At 36.0% G+C, this 16801-nt stretch overlaps 2 protein-coding genes across 3 annotated transcripts; one reads left to right on the top strand and one right to left on the bottom strand.

Moving 5' to 3' along the window:
• The first annotated feature begins 1852 nt into the window (after positions 1-1852).
• LOC127790464 (vacuolar protein 8) lies at positions 1853-4167 on the top strand. Its single transcript, XM_052319992.1, has one exon. It carries the CDS (start codon positions 1965-1967, stop codon positions 3612-3614), a length of 1650 nt encoding a protein of 549 aa, XP_052175952.1. The 5' UTR covers positions 1853-1964; the 3' UTR covers positions 3615-4167.
• A 4057-nt stretch (positions 4168-8224) lies between these two features.
• Positions 8225-16099, bottom strand: LOC127790465 (uncharacterized). 2 transcript variants are annotated; one of them, XM_052319993.1, is made up of 6 exons: positions 15871-16099; positions 12973-14628; positions 12611-12862; positions 10973-11053; positions 9415-9885; positions 8225-8692 (listed from the first exon to the last, which is right to left on the bottom strand). In XM_052319993.1, the coding sequence occupies exons 2-6, from the start codon at positions 14212-14214 to the stop codon at positions 8636-8638; spliced, it is 2103 nt and encodes a 700-aa protein (XP_052175953.1). In that variant the 5' UTR covers positions 14215-14628; positions 15871-16099; the 3' UTR covers positions 8225-8635. The 2 variants fall into 2 exon arrangements, with proteins under 2 accessions (XP_052175953.1, XP_052175954.1); XM_052319994.1 differs by having other exon boundaries at positions 15438-16099.
• Between the last annotated feature and the right edge of the window lie 702 nt (positions 16100-16801).

The raw sequence follows: 16801 nt of genomic DNA on the forward strand, positions 1-16801 counted from the left end.
ATTTAAAAAAAACACAAAAAGGGGGCCTTGAAGGATAATGAAAGGGCCATAAAAGTAGCCGTAACCAGCTGTGAATGTTCGTTGGGTTTAACTCCAAAGTCTGAGCTGTGACTGTGAGTCCGGTAAACGACCCTTACACGTGGCAATTTTCATGGCCGTCACTGTCACTGTCTCTGTCTGTATATGTATATTGTGTATGCATGTGTAATATTAATAAAAATAAATAATACACGAAACATTATTTTAAGTTAAGTTATAATGAATATATTTTATGTTAACATTTATTATCGTAATTAATTAACAGAATTATTTAAATATTAAAAATATAAAAATAATCAGGTTACATTAATTAATAATAATTATTATTATTACGTATGTAATATAGTATCGTATGTGTCGATTTCTCTGCATGTGTCAGTCCTCTCATAAAGCCCCTATGATTTTATTATTAGAAAGGAGGTGGGTCCCACCCCACCTCCCTTGACTCCGGCTCTCTTCCCCATGCCTCTCCGCTCCCACTCGCGGGTCAGGTTTTCTAGCGCACTATTAATGGTCAGTTAAAAAATTTAATATTTAGTTTTCTTATAATATTTAATAATTATAATTTATATTTTAATTTTTAAAATTAAATTTAAATAACATGAACCTTAGTAGAATAATTATAAAATTATTTAAATATTATTATTAGGTCAAACCTTATTTACATAGTTAATTTTTATTTTTTAAATAATATGCATAAAGGATATTTTTTAAAAAAATACTTTATCTATAACAAAAATTATGAGATCTTAGACTATTAAATTAATCACTATATTTTAAAAATATTTGAATAAACTATTGTGCTTTCATATTTAAGATTACATTAGTAATTGTGATAGGATGATGTATTAAAATAGTCATTATATTTTAAAAATAATTAAATAAATTATTATATTTTCATTCTAAAAAATTATATTAGCAGCTATAATAGTCATTTACTTAATGTCATTGGAGAACTTTTTAGTTTTGTTAATAATGTCAATTGTTATGAGTTGTGCTATTTATATAGTGATGATTTTTATAGAGTTAAATGATCATTTTGCTCTTTTCTCTCTCTTTTTTTTTTCTTCTCCTCTAGCAATCGCCTCTCACCTTCTTTCTTTCATCATTATCGCCTCGTCGTTGTATCCTATTAGTATCGACAATCGCTGCAAAAAGGAAAGATACAGCGACGAGGCGACAATGATAAAAAGACGACAACAAGAGGTGATTGCTGGAAAAAAAAAAAGAAGAGAGAGGACGAGAGAAATGAGATGAGACAAAAAAATGTTTATATAGTCACTTTATAAAAAATTTTTCTTTACAAATAACACAACTCTATCAATTATATCATCAATCAAACCCTAATTATAAAGTTACACCCAAAATAACATTCTAAATGCTCTTGATTGTAATGTAAAGTTATTGTTTTATCGGCCGAGTAAGGGTGATAAAAATAATTATTTTAATTTTAGAGACAGTAAGTATAAAGTAATTAAATTAGGACTCGAATTCAAGTTTAAAAAATAATACATAATCACAATTATTTCACAATATAATAAACTTATATTGTAATTACGCACATTAAGTGTAATTTTCAAATTAGGCTTAAGCGGAGGTGGTCAAAATTTTTTATTGACTCGAATTTGAGATTTATAAATATATAATTTATGTAGTTTTTACTGTTTATTATATATATATTGTTTTAAGAAAAAGGAAATGAGCGGAGTGTTGGTCACGCGCTTCGTTTGCGCCTGGGCTTGACCTTCTCTTAGCAGCCTGAATTTCTGCCAGCTTTCCGCCCTTTTCAATACATTCGCACTTCGTCGTCGTTCCTCTCCTCAGTACCCGCCTTTTCCAGTCGTCTCTACTCTCTCGTCTGCGCTCTCTCTCTCTCTCTCTCTCTCTCTCTCTCTCTCTCTTTGCATCTAAGCTGTAAAACCGCCATGATAATACCTGAAGACGATCCCGTTAACCTGGCAAACCAGCTTCTCCAGACGCTGCTAGAATCCACACCAAACACACAAAACTTCCGGGGCAAATGGTCTCTGATCGGAGCCAAAGTCGCCCACCTCAAAACCCAGCTCGCCGACCTCTCCGACTTCCCTTCTTTCCCGACCAACGCTCTCTCTCTCGAGCTCCTCCGCTCCCTCACCCAAACCCTCTACGAAGCCATCTCCCTCTGCAAAACCTGCCAGACCAAGAATCTCCCCAGCGGCAAGCTCAAGACGCAAAACGACGTCGACTCGGTATCCGCCCGCCTCGACTCTCACGTCAGCGACGCCGAGGTTCTGATCAAGAGCGGAGTCCTGCAAGACGGCGTCGTTTCTGGATCGAAGAGAGAGTTGGTGAGGGTGGAGGCGAGGAATCTGGTGACTCGGTTGCAGATTGGGACGGCCGAGTCGAGGAACACGGCGCTGGACTCGGTGCTGAGTCTTCTCCAGGAAGATGACAAGAATGTGCTGATCGCGGTGGCCCAGGGCGTGGTTCCGGTGCTCGTGCGGTTGCTGGACTCGAGCTCCTCGCCGGAGATCAAGGAGAAGACGGTGACCGCCATTGCTAGGGTTTCGACCGTCGATTCGAGCAAGCACGTGCTCGTAGCCGAGGGCTTGCTGCTTCTAAACAACCTGCTTCGCGTTCTCGAATCGGGAAGCGGATTCGCCAAGGAGAAAGCGTGTGTTTCGCTCCTAGCGCTGAGCCAATCGAAGGAGAACGCCAGGGCGATCGGCTCCAGAGGCGGAATCTCGGCTCTGCTCGAGATTTGCCAGGCCGGAACGCCGAGTTCGCAGGCCGTCGCCGCCGGCGTTCTGCGCAATCTCGCGGCGTTTCCGGAAATCAAAGAGAATTTCATCGAAGAGAGCGCCGTGTCGACGCTGCTTTCTCTCGCCGCCTCGGGAACCACCTCGGCGCAGGAGAACTCGATCGGATGTTTGTCCAATCTGGTATTGGACGACGTTCAGCTGAAGCTATTGATCGCCAGGGAAGGCGGAATCGAGAGCCTAAAGAGCTTCTGGGACTCCGCTCCGACCGCTCGGAGTCTCGAGGCCGCCGTCGATTTGCTAAAACAGCTCTCGTCGTGCCCTCCGATCGCCGAAGTCATTGTCTCCGACGGATTCATCAACCGGCTTGTATCCGTCCTAAATTGCGCGGTATTAGGCGCCAGAATCGCAGCTGCTAGGGCTGTTTACGAGCTCGGATTCAACACAAAGACTCGGAAAGAATTAGGCGAATGCGGGAGCATTCCTCCATTGGTGAGAATGATGGAAGGAAAGGCGGCGGAGGAGAAAGAAGCGGCGGCAAAGGCATTGTCGGCGCTTCTGGTTTACGCCGGCAACCGGCGGATTTTCAGAAAGGAAGAGAAGGGAATCGTCAGCGCCGTTCAGCTTCTGGACCCTCTGGTTCAGAATTTGGACAAGAAGTATCCGGTCGCCGTATTGGCCTTGCTCGTCCACTCCAAGACGTGCCGGAAACAGATGATCGCCGCCGGCGCTTATCTCCATTTGCAGAAACTCGCCGAGATTGAGGTCGAGGGGGCCAAGAAGGTTCTGGAAAGCCTCGGCCGGGGCAAGCTTTGGGGCGTATTTGCCAGACCTTAGCCATGAAAATGGCGGATTTCGATCTGTATGTATTAGACTCTGTTTTTCTTTTCTCACCTTTGTCTTCGTAATTTGTTCATAATTGCTCTTAGAATTTGTGGTAGGAAAGTACATGTTAGCTTTGAAAGTTTCTGTTTTGGAGATTGAATCTCTCAGTTTTCATGTTCTTCTACCAAAACCCAATAATTCAATCATATGATTTCTTTCTTGACTGTCATAGATCTCATTTGCAATGGGTTCCAAAACTAGGAGTTTCTTTTTGCTACTCAATTGCTAGCAAATGTGCTTGATTGCTCTTCTTGATTGGGTGCTCCTTTCGAGCAACAATTGACACGATAGCAAGAGATTATAGCCGCGATATCTCTGTATTCAGGTCTAAATTTCTTTGGTACTAGTCCCCGGATAGACTTTTCCCCCATTTTCTTGGGAATTTGTTCACAATTGCTGTTCGAATCTGTGGTAGGAAAGTAGGAGATGTCAGCTGTGAAAGTTTTCTGTTTTCATGTTCTTCCACCGAAACCCAATAAATCAATCATGATCTCTCTTCTTGAAGCTCATAGATTCCTGCATTTTTTGTCAGGGTGTTCATGCCATATGAATATATGTATATATTATGATCCCCTTGATTAGTCTTCTTCTTGATTGAATGCTCATTTCCTTTCCCATTTTGGAAGTTTAATGTTCATTCTATGCATATGATTAGATATGAACTGAATGCATATCTTTCATAATCATATCTGTATTAATATCTCCTCCTAATACTCAGTACTTGTATCTATCGACGTAATATATTTAGTTGTCTATTTCCCATTCCTCATTAAGTAATGGATATCCATATTCAATTCTAATTATTCTTGTTCTGAAATTTTAATCAAAATTTGAGGCTAATGTTGTATTTAACTAAGTTGGATCCCAACTCTTGAGTAGTTGTGCATTTAACCAATAATCTAGAACTAGCCCTGTATTAGTTAAGTTGCTTGAGTTGGCCTCTTATGCACAAAGCACCAAACATTGTGCTAAACAAAATAAAAGTGACAATTAATTAATATATGCAGGCCAGTTACAGATTTGGAGTCTTGTCCTTGTTTCTTCTACACATATCCATACAATTTTTCTTTTTTCTCTTTTCATCTATTCTTGTCTCGGTGAACAAAATTTGAAGTCTATACTCATCTCAAATGAATTGAATTTGTTAGCTACCCATCTCTGATCAAGTAAAAATTGTTATTTTTATTAGAAGATTTGGAGTTACAAAAATAATCTCTTGCATCGTAATTAAAAATAAAGACTGTAAACAAAAAGGACCCTCAATTGTTCACTGACAGTGATACACTTGAAGGAGGAGATTTATGAAGCTGGTGCATATTAATTTAATATAATGTTGGAAGTTCTGGAAAGAAGGCATGATTGGGCATATTTGGTATGGTTGGTAGGTTTAGTCCATGTGCAAGTGTTCCACGCATTGCCCCCACAGAGAGTCACAGATTGCTGCTATCTTATTCTTGTGCCGGGGGGGAAGGATCTTACTCACATCTCTCTGCTACTGTGACCCATATCTTTTGCCTAATATAACCGTGAATATATAATTATAAATTTATTTATGCGAAAAAGTGTCTTGATTAGTATACGAGAGTGTCTTCGGAAGATTTGTAAAAAGGAAACTTGTTAAGAGTGAGGTTATCCGCAAACATTATTGTCAAATTTGTGAGTCAATTTGTACCAGTTTACGAATTCATTCAATACGTAAACTTGTAAATTTGTATACTTTTGTTAAATGTTTAATAATGTGTATTATTTTTATTTATATTAGATTATGATTGATCTATGAGAATTTACGTTATATATAAATTAATTTTTAAAATTTTAATTATGAATAATGATGATAGGGCTTAATATTTATAAATTTTATAATATTTAGTATTTTTAAAATTAATAAATAAATTTATTTTTAAGTAGATACATACATGTACTTTATTAACAAGAAGTACAGTTGTAAATTGTAATAATCATATTATTAAGTAATGTTAATTTATTTTTTTATAAAATTATATCATTTTGAACATATATTTATATACGTTAAAAAGAGTATTTTTAATTATCTTTAAAATTTTACGATTTTATGATCCGAGTTCATGATTCGATTTTATGGACCAGCACGGTTGTAAATTGTAATAATCATATTATTAAGTAATACTAATTTATTTTTTTTATAAAATTATATTATTTTAAATATATATTTATATACATTAAAGAAAGAGTATTATTAATTGTCTCTAAAATTTTACGATTTTACAATTCGAGTTTATAATTTAATTTTATGGACCATCATTCGATACGATTTAAAATTTCAATTTTAACAATCTTGCTCGTAAACTCTGACACTTAAGTCAATCTTGCGTTCGAAATAAAATTATATTTTCAACGAGATTGTGGGCGTAGTTTTGTTAGAGAAGGAATTTCCTATTTATAGAGAGAATAAGACTAACACATGGTGGGAGACCTGCAATCTTCAACTAGCATTTTAGACTCTTTTTCAAATATGTTGGCAAAGACGTGAAAATAACTAGCCCACTAGAGTCTTCTGAATAGTAGTTGCCAAATGACTCAAGAGGATCTCTCAAAAGGTATCAAGAAAAGCTCCTAAATAAGGTCACTTAGTCTCAATTTCAATTATTTAGGTTGAGGGTCACCTAGGTTAAAGGCTTAATTAGTGAGATCATGTGATTTTAGTCATTCTTTCACTCGAATAAGATCTCTTGATGGGTTATATGCTTCTTTCTTTATTTTTAGACTTATCATTAGATATAAACTCTGGACATAACAATTAATTTGGTCATTGGGATTGAGACTCAAAGTCCCCTTAATCGACTCTATTTAGTAAGATTAAGTTAATTGTTATAAAAATTCTATCTTTCGAAGGATGGGTGTGGATCACTCAAAAAGATATTGATATTATTTAGTAAAAAGATAGTTCGAAGACATCATCTTGTGAATCGAAGACTTTTGGGGGGGGGTGGTAAATGCATGTTTGTCGGCTTCTCGGAGAATCTGATTGAGTAAATGAAAGTGAAAAGCAAACAAGGAACATAAGGTTAAGAAAATGACATGAGGCAGGCACGCTGTCACACCTCTATTTTGGCAACTTCCATTCAGGAGATTCCATGCTTAATTCAGGCATCTTTCCCTTTTTCTTTCCCAAAAAAGCAATTAAATTATGATCCTATATATGGTAACTATCATATTTTTGTATTATAAATATCTGTTAATTGAGTATTTCTTTTAAAATATATTTTTTGTGTATCTTTTTAAAAATAAAAATTAATTTCGTAATCAAAATTTAAATTCATGACATCTAAATAGATGTTGATATTTTAAATAACTTATAATTATATAAGCCTTATTTTGTTTATAATTTTTGAACCATCCCAGCTCAATCTCGACCTGACTCTGACCCTACGCTAGCATCATTACAGCACCACACTGGGTATGTGATGGGTATCTGCGTGCTTGCTCAAATCCCATTTTTATTAATGACAAATTTTATTCACATTAATGAGAGTCTTATAGACATCTCTCCACTGGTGTCAGATACTTAGTCCCATCACCTGCAAACACACGATGCATGCAGGAGGACTCTCTCTCTTTCTATATGAACCCGCTCTCTTCAGAGCTAATATATGTGTTTTCTCTCTGACCTATTGATATTCTGTCACTTTCTACTTCTTTACTCACTCGAGCGTCGGAGTGCTTGCAGATGCCAATCACCCCTCGAATAGATTGCCAAGGCTCGTCCCTCGCCATTGCAGGTTCGTCTCCGACCGTCCCTTTTGTCAGGAAGGAATAATTTTATTAAAAGTTAAAAAAATAAATTGTGACTTCTCAAATGCTATTTTTTGAACTTTTATTTAAATTTTTTTAGGTAAATTATATGAAACCATGTTGCACTTAATGTCATGCATAACTTACTCCATGTGCTTTTGATTACACCATCTGTTATTACTATACAAAATTTTATTGCAATCAACCACCATCTATTATTATTATACAAAATTTTACATAATCTGTTAATTGACCAATGCAAAATTTTATATTTCGGTGATATACAAAATTCTGTATTTTTTTATGTAAATTATTACACAAAATTTTATATAATAATAATAGATGATGACTAATTGTAATATTTAAAAAATATAAGAAAGTTGATACAATAAAAAACACAGGGGGATAAATTAAACATGACCCTAACCCTAAGTGCAAGAGAATTTTATATAATTTATCCAAAAAAAATTATGTATTTTTATACATAGATAACATGAGTCGGTCCTCTAATATAAATAAAATAATTAAGAGTTAAAATTTATATAAACGAGCTACTTCTACTTGCTGAAAATAAATTTTATGTTGAAATATTATTTGGTACGAGTTTATCGCCATCCTATCCCCATGCTCCGGGCATGGTCACAATATCTCCAACAAATCAAACACTCTAGGAATATTATTTAGATATTTAATTATAATTTTTTAACAATATTTATATATTGATATATTACATTCTCTGTCACATTAACATAAATATATAACACATTAATATATAAATGTTGTCAAAAATATCACAATTAAGTTGATCATTGCACACAATGTTTTTTGCAATTTTATCCTTTTTCTCTAATTTCTGTCCCACCATCATCATCCAATGGAATATGGGTAGGAAGGGCCAATCAAGAGATCCAAAATTTTCAAGTTCACAGGCAGGAAGGGAGGGCCAAAACTTCACAAACTGGCAAAGCATGGACACATACTTATCTTCCTCTTTAAGTTTCTTCTCTCAAGATGAAGATGGACCATTCACAACAGCAAACTGAAGACAAATCAATGGTTTTACTCTTTGAATCTGAAATCTTTACAGGTAAATGGGGTTATTAAACTGTCCCCTTCTGAGAATTCTCAAAGATGGCTAAGAAAATATATGCACAGATATGTACAGAAGAACTAGTCGAAAATGAGGAGATGAATTGGACCTCTTAGTCGCTGACGCTGAAGTATTTTGGATCTGATGGGTGGTGATATTCGACAGTCAACTGCAAAGACAAAGAACGCGTTATCTTAGGCAATAAGTTTGGCAGCAGAATGGTGTAGAACTCGAAAAACGAATGAGACCCCTTCTAGTTAGCATGACGGGGCTCAGCAAGGCACAGCCTGTGAATAGGAGGAAAGCCTTCAACATTGGAAGTGTTGAAGGGAACTCTAAATCAATTTCCAAAGCCTAAGCTACATGTAAAGTGCTCCATTCAGGTTTAGTCCATGAGAGAATTATGTTTTCTGACTTCTATCACTGCCAGGCATCTCCAAATAATATAGATTTCTGTTCCAGGCATATACTCTATTTGTGGCTAAATGCAGATTGGATTAATCCTGTGAGTTTACAAACCAGCTCTTCAAATGACGATGAAAAGGAAAATAATTCCTTTCACATTAATGCCAAAAAACAGAAAACAAAAAAGGTTCACCGACGCAAGTAAAATGAAGCTCAAAGTATCAGTCAGCAATTCATCAAATACTTGAAAAGCAACACAACAACATATCAAGCCTTAATCCCATTATATGGACACTTATAAGTGATGCAAAGGTAAAATTTCAATTGTTTTGTGCATGCCACATCACCTATCTAGAAATGCTTAGCTAACCGATTAATATTTACACGAGGCTACATCATACTCAACACTTAGTTCATCAGAGATGGCCAACTTCGCTGTTGGGAAAATGTTAATCAGTTAACAAGAAGAAAACGTATCACACTTACCTTACCCTCATCAGCATCTGAGTGACGTTGAGGGAACACAACCCTCATGTCATTATACAGATAGAAACGTCGTTCACCTTCATTCTCCATATTGTTTCCCAATGGTACAGAAAGAGGATCAGACAGGGACCTCTGCACTGCCCTGGAAGATCTCTTCATGGCCGGACACAAGAAACGAAGATGAAGAGCATATCGCAGAACTCCAGAACACGATGTATTCTCATTGAGCTTTGAAGTGCTATTTACAAATTTGCTTTCAGACCCACCGAACATTTTTTGTGTCCTGTCATCCAACCCAGTAGTCCTTTTACATTCACTACTTTCAAAACAAGGGAAGGGCAGAGGATCTAATCCTCGAGCAGTTTCAGGTTGATGGACATCATTTTTCATATCAGGAGTCCTATTTCCCCCTCTATATAATAAAGAAGCTGGAGTCGAAGAGGCTAGGGTGATCTTTTGGCGCAGGAATGTCTGTTTCAAATTGAACACAAGGTAAAACAGTCATTACAAGAATCAATAGCAAGTAAAAAGAAAAAAAAATAAAAAGAAAAATTAAGCCTCATCTCAGGAATGCTTAATCCATTACAAGCACAAATCACTGGAAACAGAAAATGAATGTCTTATGTTTCGTGACAGGCACAAATTTGGGATTCTGTGCACCTCCATTAATCTGCTTGGCAGTCCAGGGAACAGAACTAAGCAGGCTGAGCCATGCCAATTTTGGCCAATATCTTTCAGACCAAAAGTTTAAGATCAAGCTGAGTCCAATAAGTAGCTTTCTGAATACAAATTGCTCCCACATTAATTCAACTACAGGTTGTCCCTCTCGTTAAAGAAGCAACATAGGATACTCAAGTTAATCCCCCAACCAAAATGTCTCAGCTTCCATCACCCTCTCACAAAAATTCCCAACATACACACCAGACAAGAAAATGTTTGATATTTGGCTTGCTCAGTTTGAGAGATGCATTCATACATGACAATCAGGCTCAAACAGGGACTCTACATGACACTGGATTCTACAGGCTCAACGCTAAATGTTATCCATGGATACTCTTCAAAAGGGAAAAAAAATACATTTTACACCACATGGCAAGTGAAGTAGTTGTTTATTATTTAGACATTTATGTACAACAGTACAATCAACACACACTGTAAGATTCTCCAATAGTCCAAAGCAGATAGACAGTGCCTAAAAAGGGGCAGGAGGGATTGTTTTTGTACACAGCCTTACCCTTCGTTTTTGCAAAGAGGCTACTTTTACAACTTGAACTTTAGACCTTCAATCACAAAGGAGCAACCTTACTATTACTAAGAAAGCTGGCCCTCTAGATAGAAAGGTGAAACAGCATACAAAACAAAAGCTACAGAGCATAGAATAAGTTATATTGTGCAATTGCCACTGTTAAAACAAAGATATATTATCATTAGGACACATGCTACCACAACTTGTCATAAAAAATATCAAAAGTTCTGCTCTCAGAAAAATTAGACAATTTCTCTTGTGATTATTTTCTCATAAGATTAAGAAGATCTGTCATGTTCCATTGCAACTTACCTTGGTTCCAGCTGGCATGTCACTCAGATCATATTTACAGAAGAAAGTATGGATAGGTGTCTTCTCAGGATTACTTAGAACCTGCAAAAGCAATTTAATCTGTTAGTAACCTTGCTATAAACAATGCAGACTGTCAACATAAAAAGAACCGTCTCATTAAGCAATATGCTTACAAGATCTCTTGGCAAGCATTAGATACCTTCTACCATGTATAAACTTTGAAGGCATTCACAGGCACATGAAAATAAAATATAATTAGTTGATTCTTCTCAATTAACATGTATGCTTTTATGCAAGACAGAACAAGATGCAAAGGTTTATGGGTGCTATCACTCCTATTTTAGCATTTTTCACCTCATTCTGTTTCATGAATAATACTTCACAGTTAACGGGATGGAAATCTGTATCCAATTATAAGAATCCGTAATGATTAACTGTTTGGAGATGAAGGAAATGGAAGACAAGTAGAATATGAAGTTCAAACTTTATAATACCCTTGGAAAATATTTCAGTCAATTTGTCCTTTTGCCAAAAACAATACAGTCAATCTTAAGCACAGAGCTTCAATTTTCACCTTTATGAAAATGGAAACAGAAGTACATACATCTCCCACTATAAAGTTAACCGTGATTGAGCATCATTCATTTCATAAACCAACCATTAGTAAGCCTTTTGCCTTGAGAACAGGCAATACAATTAATAGGGAAACTTTTAAAAGCAGATGGAGCATTTATCCAGAGAGAGGAGGGAGTTGGACATATATGTCATGAAATATTCTCCACTCATTAATTAAATTTTTGTAGCAGAGCTAGAGCACCATGACATAAATATTAGTGATCCCCATTAAGCTAGAGGATGAACAAGAATGCATTACCACCTCACAACGCTATAGTTTCTTACGTCCTGGCAAGACTCATTCTCACTATAAGTTCAAATTCACTAGGAATCCTTTCATTAATGCAGGTCAGTTATGTTGTGGAACACATTTTCTCAAACCCGACGCACTTTTATCCTAGAGAGCTAAATCTAGCAATGCAAAATATTTCTGAAAGTCTTTTCCTATTTATCTCCCCTTCATTAGGATCAAAATTAAGTATAGTGAATTAAAAATCTAGGGAGATTAGGTTTTGGTATGCCAAAATGTAAAACAAAAAGAATTGTGGGGGCAAGAAAGGGGAGGCGGCAGGAATGTTTCTAGAAATGTGTTGTTACATTATTAATTTGCAAACATAAAATAACAATGTGATACATACAAGTCTAACCCTGTCATGCCACATTTTAAAGTATCTGCCATATTCATATTCCATATAAATGAAAGGGTCAGTGCTCACATAGCAGTAAAAAGGAATCAAAATAACTTAATCCTTGACATTTTAACAACGCTGTTATAACCACAAACTGCGTTGCAGAACAAGAATGTCCACTATTGTGAGGTAAAAATCAGTCATATGTCATGCAAGCATTATAGGCAATAACAAGCCCCATAAAGTCTATAGGAGTTGCAGAGTCTTTTCTAGTGCTGCATTGCATAATTAAACTCTTTTTCATTTGGGATAACTTAAACTGATTGCTCCAGGTACAAACAAAAGCAACATTACTTCGCCTTGATGTTTATTTTTAAGGTAAGGATGGAAGTACCAGTTGTATGCACCCTTTAATAGGTATGCGAATGCGGGCCTTTTCTGCTTGAGAGTAATCAAAGCTGTGATTCCTTTTAAATTTAGGGCCTTTACTCTTATTTGATGGAACATGCTCTGCAAGATCTATGGATGAATAGTAAAATAAGTAATTGTCTCCATCCACACTGGTTACTGAAAATGGAAGTTTCTGAGGATGTGGTGAGAAATTTCCTCCAGAAATATTAAGAACAGCAAGGAAACCATCAATTTTCTGCAAACAAAGAATTGCACAAGGAATTAAAACATAAAGATACATTAATTAAACTTTATCACATTATTTACATCCATATTTATATAGAAAAAGTCCTATATAAAACCAACCTGGCTGGCTACCCCAGATGATAAACGACCAGATAACAGGGACTCCTCAAATGAACCAACCAAGGACCTTCTAACAGGCAGTCCACTCAAGGTTCTAACTACCTTTGAGCATTGTGAACTAACAGTTAAGTCTTGACAGCAATGCTTGTGAACTCTGTTAGGACTTCTAGGTGTGAATTGGTCACATTTTTTCTCAAGAAAATCAATACCTTGAAATGATTTTCTTGCAACTTTAGAATCCTGTTCTTCCTGGGAAAGCAAAACCCCAGAAACATTTCCGTCAAGGGGCTGCCACATATCCTTTAAGGTTAAGTATTTGCCATCAAACTCTCTTCTTGTAGCCCTGCACCTTCCTGATGTTTCTATTCCTCCATGGAATTTTGGACCAAGAGGAGATGAAGACACTGGAGATGAAACCACCTTTTTCGAAGCTACAGCTGTTTCCATCGTTGGAGATCCTACTATAGTAGTTGTCTCTCCAAAGCTAGTTATCCCAGCTGAAGGTGGTGAACAAATGAGATTTTGTGACTTCATGTCCTGAAGCAAAGGGCCATCAGTGAAGAAACCGAAATTGGTCGCAGAATTATCATTTGGTGAAGTCCTCCTTTCTGAGAAATTATCTAGGGACCATATCAAAGAACTAAAATAACTGGAGCTGCTTATATTAGCTTTCTTATGCTCTTGCGGAACAGAAACATAATGGGAATCATTCTTACTACTGTTGCAGCCAATATCTAGACATTCACCATTGAATTGATCTGGTATGATCATGTCATTCAAAGGAGACAGTAACCGCTTTTTGACTAATGAGCTAATGGAATTGGCTCCATTATCATTGCTGCTAATCACATTAGAAGAGAGAGTGCCATCTAGTTGGTTTCCTTCAAATGCATTTTTAGGGGAATGCAGCACCGTGGGTTCAAAACCCACAATCCTTGAAACAGGAGTATGAACGTTCTGTCCCCCTTTATGAGTGATCAAGCCATTTTTTTCCATGGAACCACTCCGCATCCTATGAATGTGGCCACTGCCATCTTTATGCAAGTTTACAGTATCCATATCCTCCCTTGAAGAAGAGTAAGGGAAATCCCCTAAAACTTGATTGCCTGAGTAACCTACATGAGCTCCAGTTAAGTCACAGCTACTCAAACTAACAAGTCGGGTAGGAGTATGTACAAATGTGCTCAATGATGCTGCCACTTCTTCAACAATTCTGCTGGAAGAAGCTTGAGGCAAGCCCATGTTGATGTTGAACGAGATACCTTTTTCTGCTTGCTTCTCTAGTACACACTTTGGTCTTTCCTTGTTCTTACAGAAAGGGCATTTGTCACAAGGGACTAAAATTCATTCTCATGTTCCCTGAGGAATAAAGGGAATTAAGTTGTTTACTTTGTTTTGATATAAGAAGATCAAAAACCATCAAGCTCTGAACCCCTGCTACCGTCAAACATGACAGAGTCAACTGACTCTCATATTTATAGCAGAGGCTGCAACCATCTACCTAGTAAATGCAACGTCAATCCACCTTGAGCTCACTCTTATGAATTCAAACCAGAAAACAGAAGGAGCTTAGGTCAAGACTCAAGCATTTCCTTTCAAATCAAGAAGTTGTAGAAATCAATGCTTCATCGTTTATCCACAAACAAAGGCCAAAACCTGAAATAATATGCCAAGGAGAATGTGTTACGCCTTCTTAAACAAGAGAACATAAAGAGAGCATAAAAAAACAACTGCATACTTCAATTTCTGCTTGTATTTGACCCAACTGTAAGGATATACACATAAAACACTCTCCCATCTCAAGCAGATTTATTTTCCCAGATTGACATATGCAACACTTCACTGTTTTGCACATATACAACTCGTATTAGCAGATAATGCTGCCTACACAGAGAAAGAATTTCCTCGTTGCGTATCATATTTTTGTAAAAAATTCACAAAAAGATCAAACATGGGGAGTTTACTAACTTCATTTTGGGAAGAAAGAGCATCACTAAGAAGAAAGGGATGAAGGCAAAGGGTTCTTCTATCTTTCCCAAGGAAGGGGAAACTGATTTGAATTGGGTATGGTCTGAAATGCCAGAATGAACATGAAGAACCAAGAATTTTAAGGATGTGATTTCCAGGATCAATGCACGCCTCAAGCAACCAATTAGGCCTCTGCGATCTCGACTATAAGGAACAATAAAGGATTCTAATGCATCTAACACCAGATTCATATCATTGAAGCAATGAAGAGCCCCAAACTTCATAATAGAAACTCAAGCCACTGTACAAAAGATCAAGCCTTTCCCATCTTTACACTGAATTCCCACTCCAGAACCAATTTCACTACAGCAAAAATCGAAGGTAATCCAATTTGTTTACACAATCAACGATCAATGGATTCGATTAAATTGTAAAATGATGGCCAAAAACCCAAAAGGGGAAGGAAAAAATTTTCAGAAAATAGCCCACAATCTCACCTGCAAATCTCGTCAAATATAGAACCATCAAGGAACACAACGGGAACGAGGGGAATAAATTGAACAATGTTCTGTTTGGCAGACGAGAAAATGGGTGAAAATCCCAGAAAAGAAAATCAACGAAAACACCCAATGAACAAAACCCCCACTCAATTAAACCCAGAACCTCGGTTGTTCCATTTTAGAAACCAGAGAGCACCGCACCATATACAAGTATATACATATATATTCAAACACATTATCGGCTTGCTGAGAAACCGAGAAAATGAACAAAGAGAAAGAAAAAAAAAAAACTAAAATCCTGTTAAGGTCAGATACAGCAATTGAATTGGAAAGAGACCCAGAAGTCCAAGGACCATCATCGACGCAATCGAAGCTGAGAAACAAAATAACAAAATCCAAAGACTCGTTATTTATGAATCAAACGACCCACCAGTGCAGCTTGCAGATCATTCATCTACAACTGCTCCCATGAACAAATCCACAGACCGATCGGAACTTGGAGACAGTTTTTGGTTCCAAATTCAAAATAGCAAAAATCAAAAAGACCCAGCCAGATTGTTGTTATATTTTTCTCTCGTTGTTTATGCGGTTCTTCGCATTTTCATCTCTTCTCTTCCTGGTCACTGCTCTCTCTCTCTCTCTCTCTCTCTCTCTCTCTATACTATTTTCTCTGCGTGCACATGAATTATGTTTATATAGACATGTCATTGTTTAGCCAGAATTTTCTGTCTGGCTGTGGTAACTTTCCACTGTCAAAATCTCTGCCATTCACTCTAAAATTTACAATAAACTTTGATTTAATTCTTAAATTTCGGTATTATCATCATCAATTTTCATTTTTTTTTTATAAATTGAAGTGATATTTGATTAAAAATTTAAATTAAATTTATAAATCAGCTTAAACAAATTTAATCAAAATACTTAAAAACAAATTATTAAATTATAATATTATATCAATGTAATAATATCATTATTACATTAAATATTTACTTTGTAAAATTTTTACTAAATAAATGAACTGGAGATTAATATTTTTTAGAAGAGTGGTACAAATTTTTAGATTTAACTTTCCCCCATCTACATTTATGATTTTTTTTTTTTAAATTTAGTCATCGCTATGGTGAAATAGTCTTTAATAACTTTTTCTTTTATCAAAAATGTTATTGTAATATTTAATTTTTAATATTTAAATTAACGTCCTAAATTGATGTATTATATATTTATATTCACATAACACATAATATAATATATTAATATATAAATATCAACTTGAATGTTAAAATTAAATATGTAAATAAATTTATCATAAACTCTAAAATCCTAGATTTATTGTAATATTTAATTTTTAATATTTGAGTTAA

This window comes from Diospyros lotus, chromosome 14 (genome assembly GCF_014633365.1).
Source record: "Diospyros lotus cultivar Yz01 chromosome 14, ASM1463336v1, whole genome shotgun sequence".
Taxonomy (NCBI): domain Eukaryota; kingdom Viridiplantae; phylum Streptophyta; class Magnoliopsida; order Ericales; family Ebenaceae; genus Diospyros; species Diospyros lotus.

What these genes read in the sequence shown, in the direction of transcription:
- LOC127790464 (XM_052319992.1), top strand. Translation starts at nt 1,965, where the DNA reads ATGATAATACCTGAAGACGATCCCGTTAACCTGGCAAACCAGCTTCTC.
- LOC127790465 (XM_052319993.1), bottom strand. Translation starts at nt 14,214, where the DNA reads ATGGGCTTGCCTCAAGCTTCTTCCAGCAGAATTGTTGAAGAAGTGGCA. An exon ending in TTAAAGGGTGCATACAACTG is followed by an intron (nt 11,054 to 12,610) that starts GTACTTCCATCC and finishes TTGCTTTTGCAG; the next exon opens with GTTCTAAGTAATCCTGAGAA. An exon ending in CAGATGCTGATGAGGGTAAG is followed by an intron (nt 8,693 to 9,414) that starts GTAAGTGTGATA and finishes TTGTCTTTGCAG; the next exon opens with TTGACTGTCGAATATCACCA.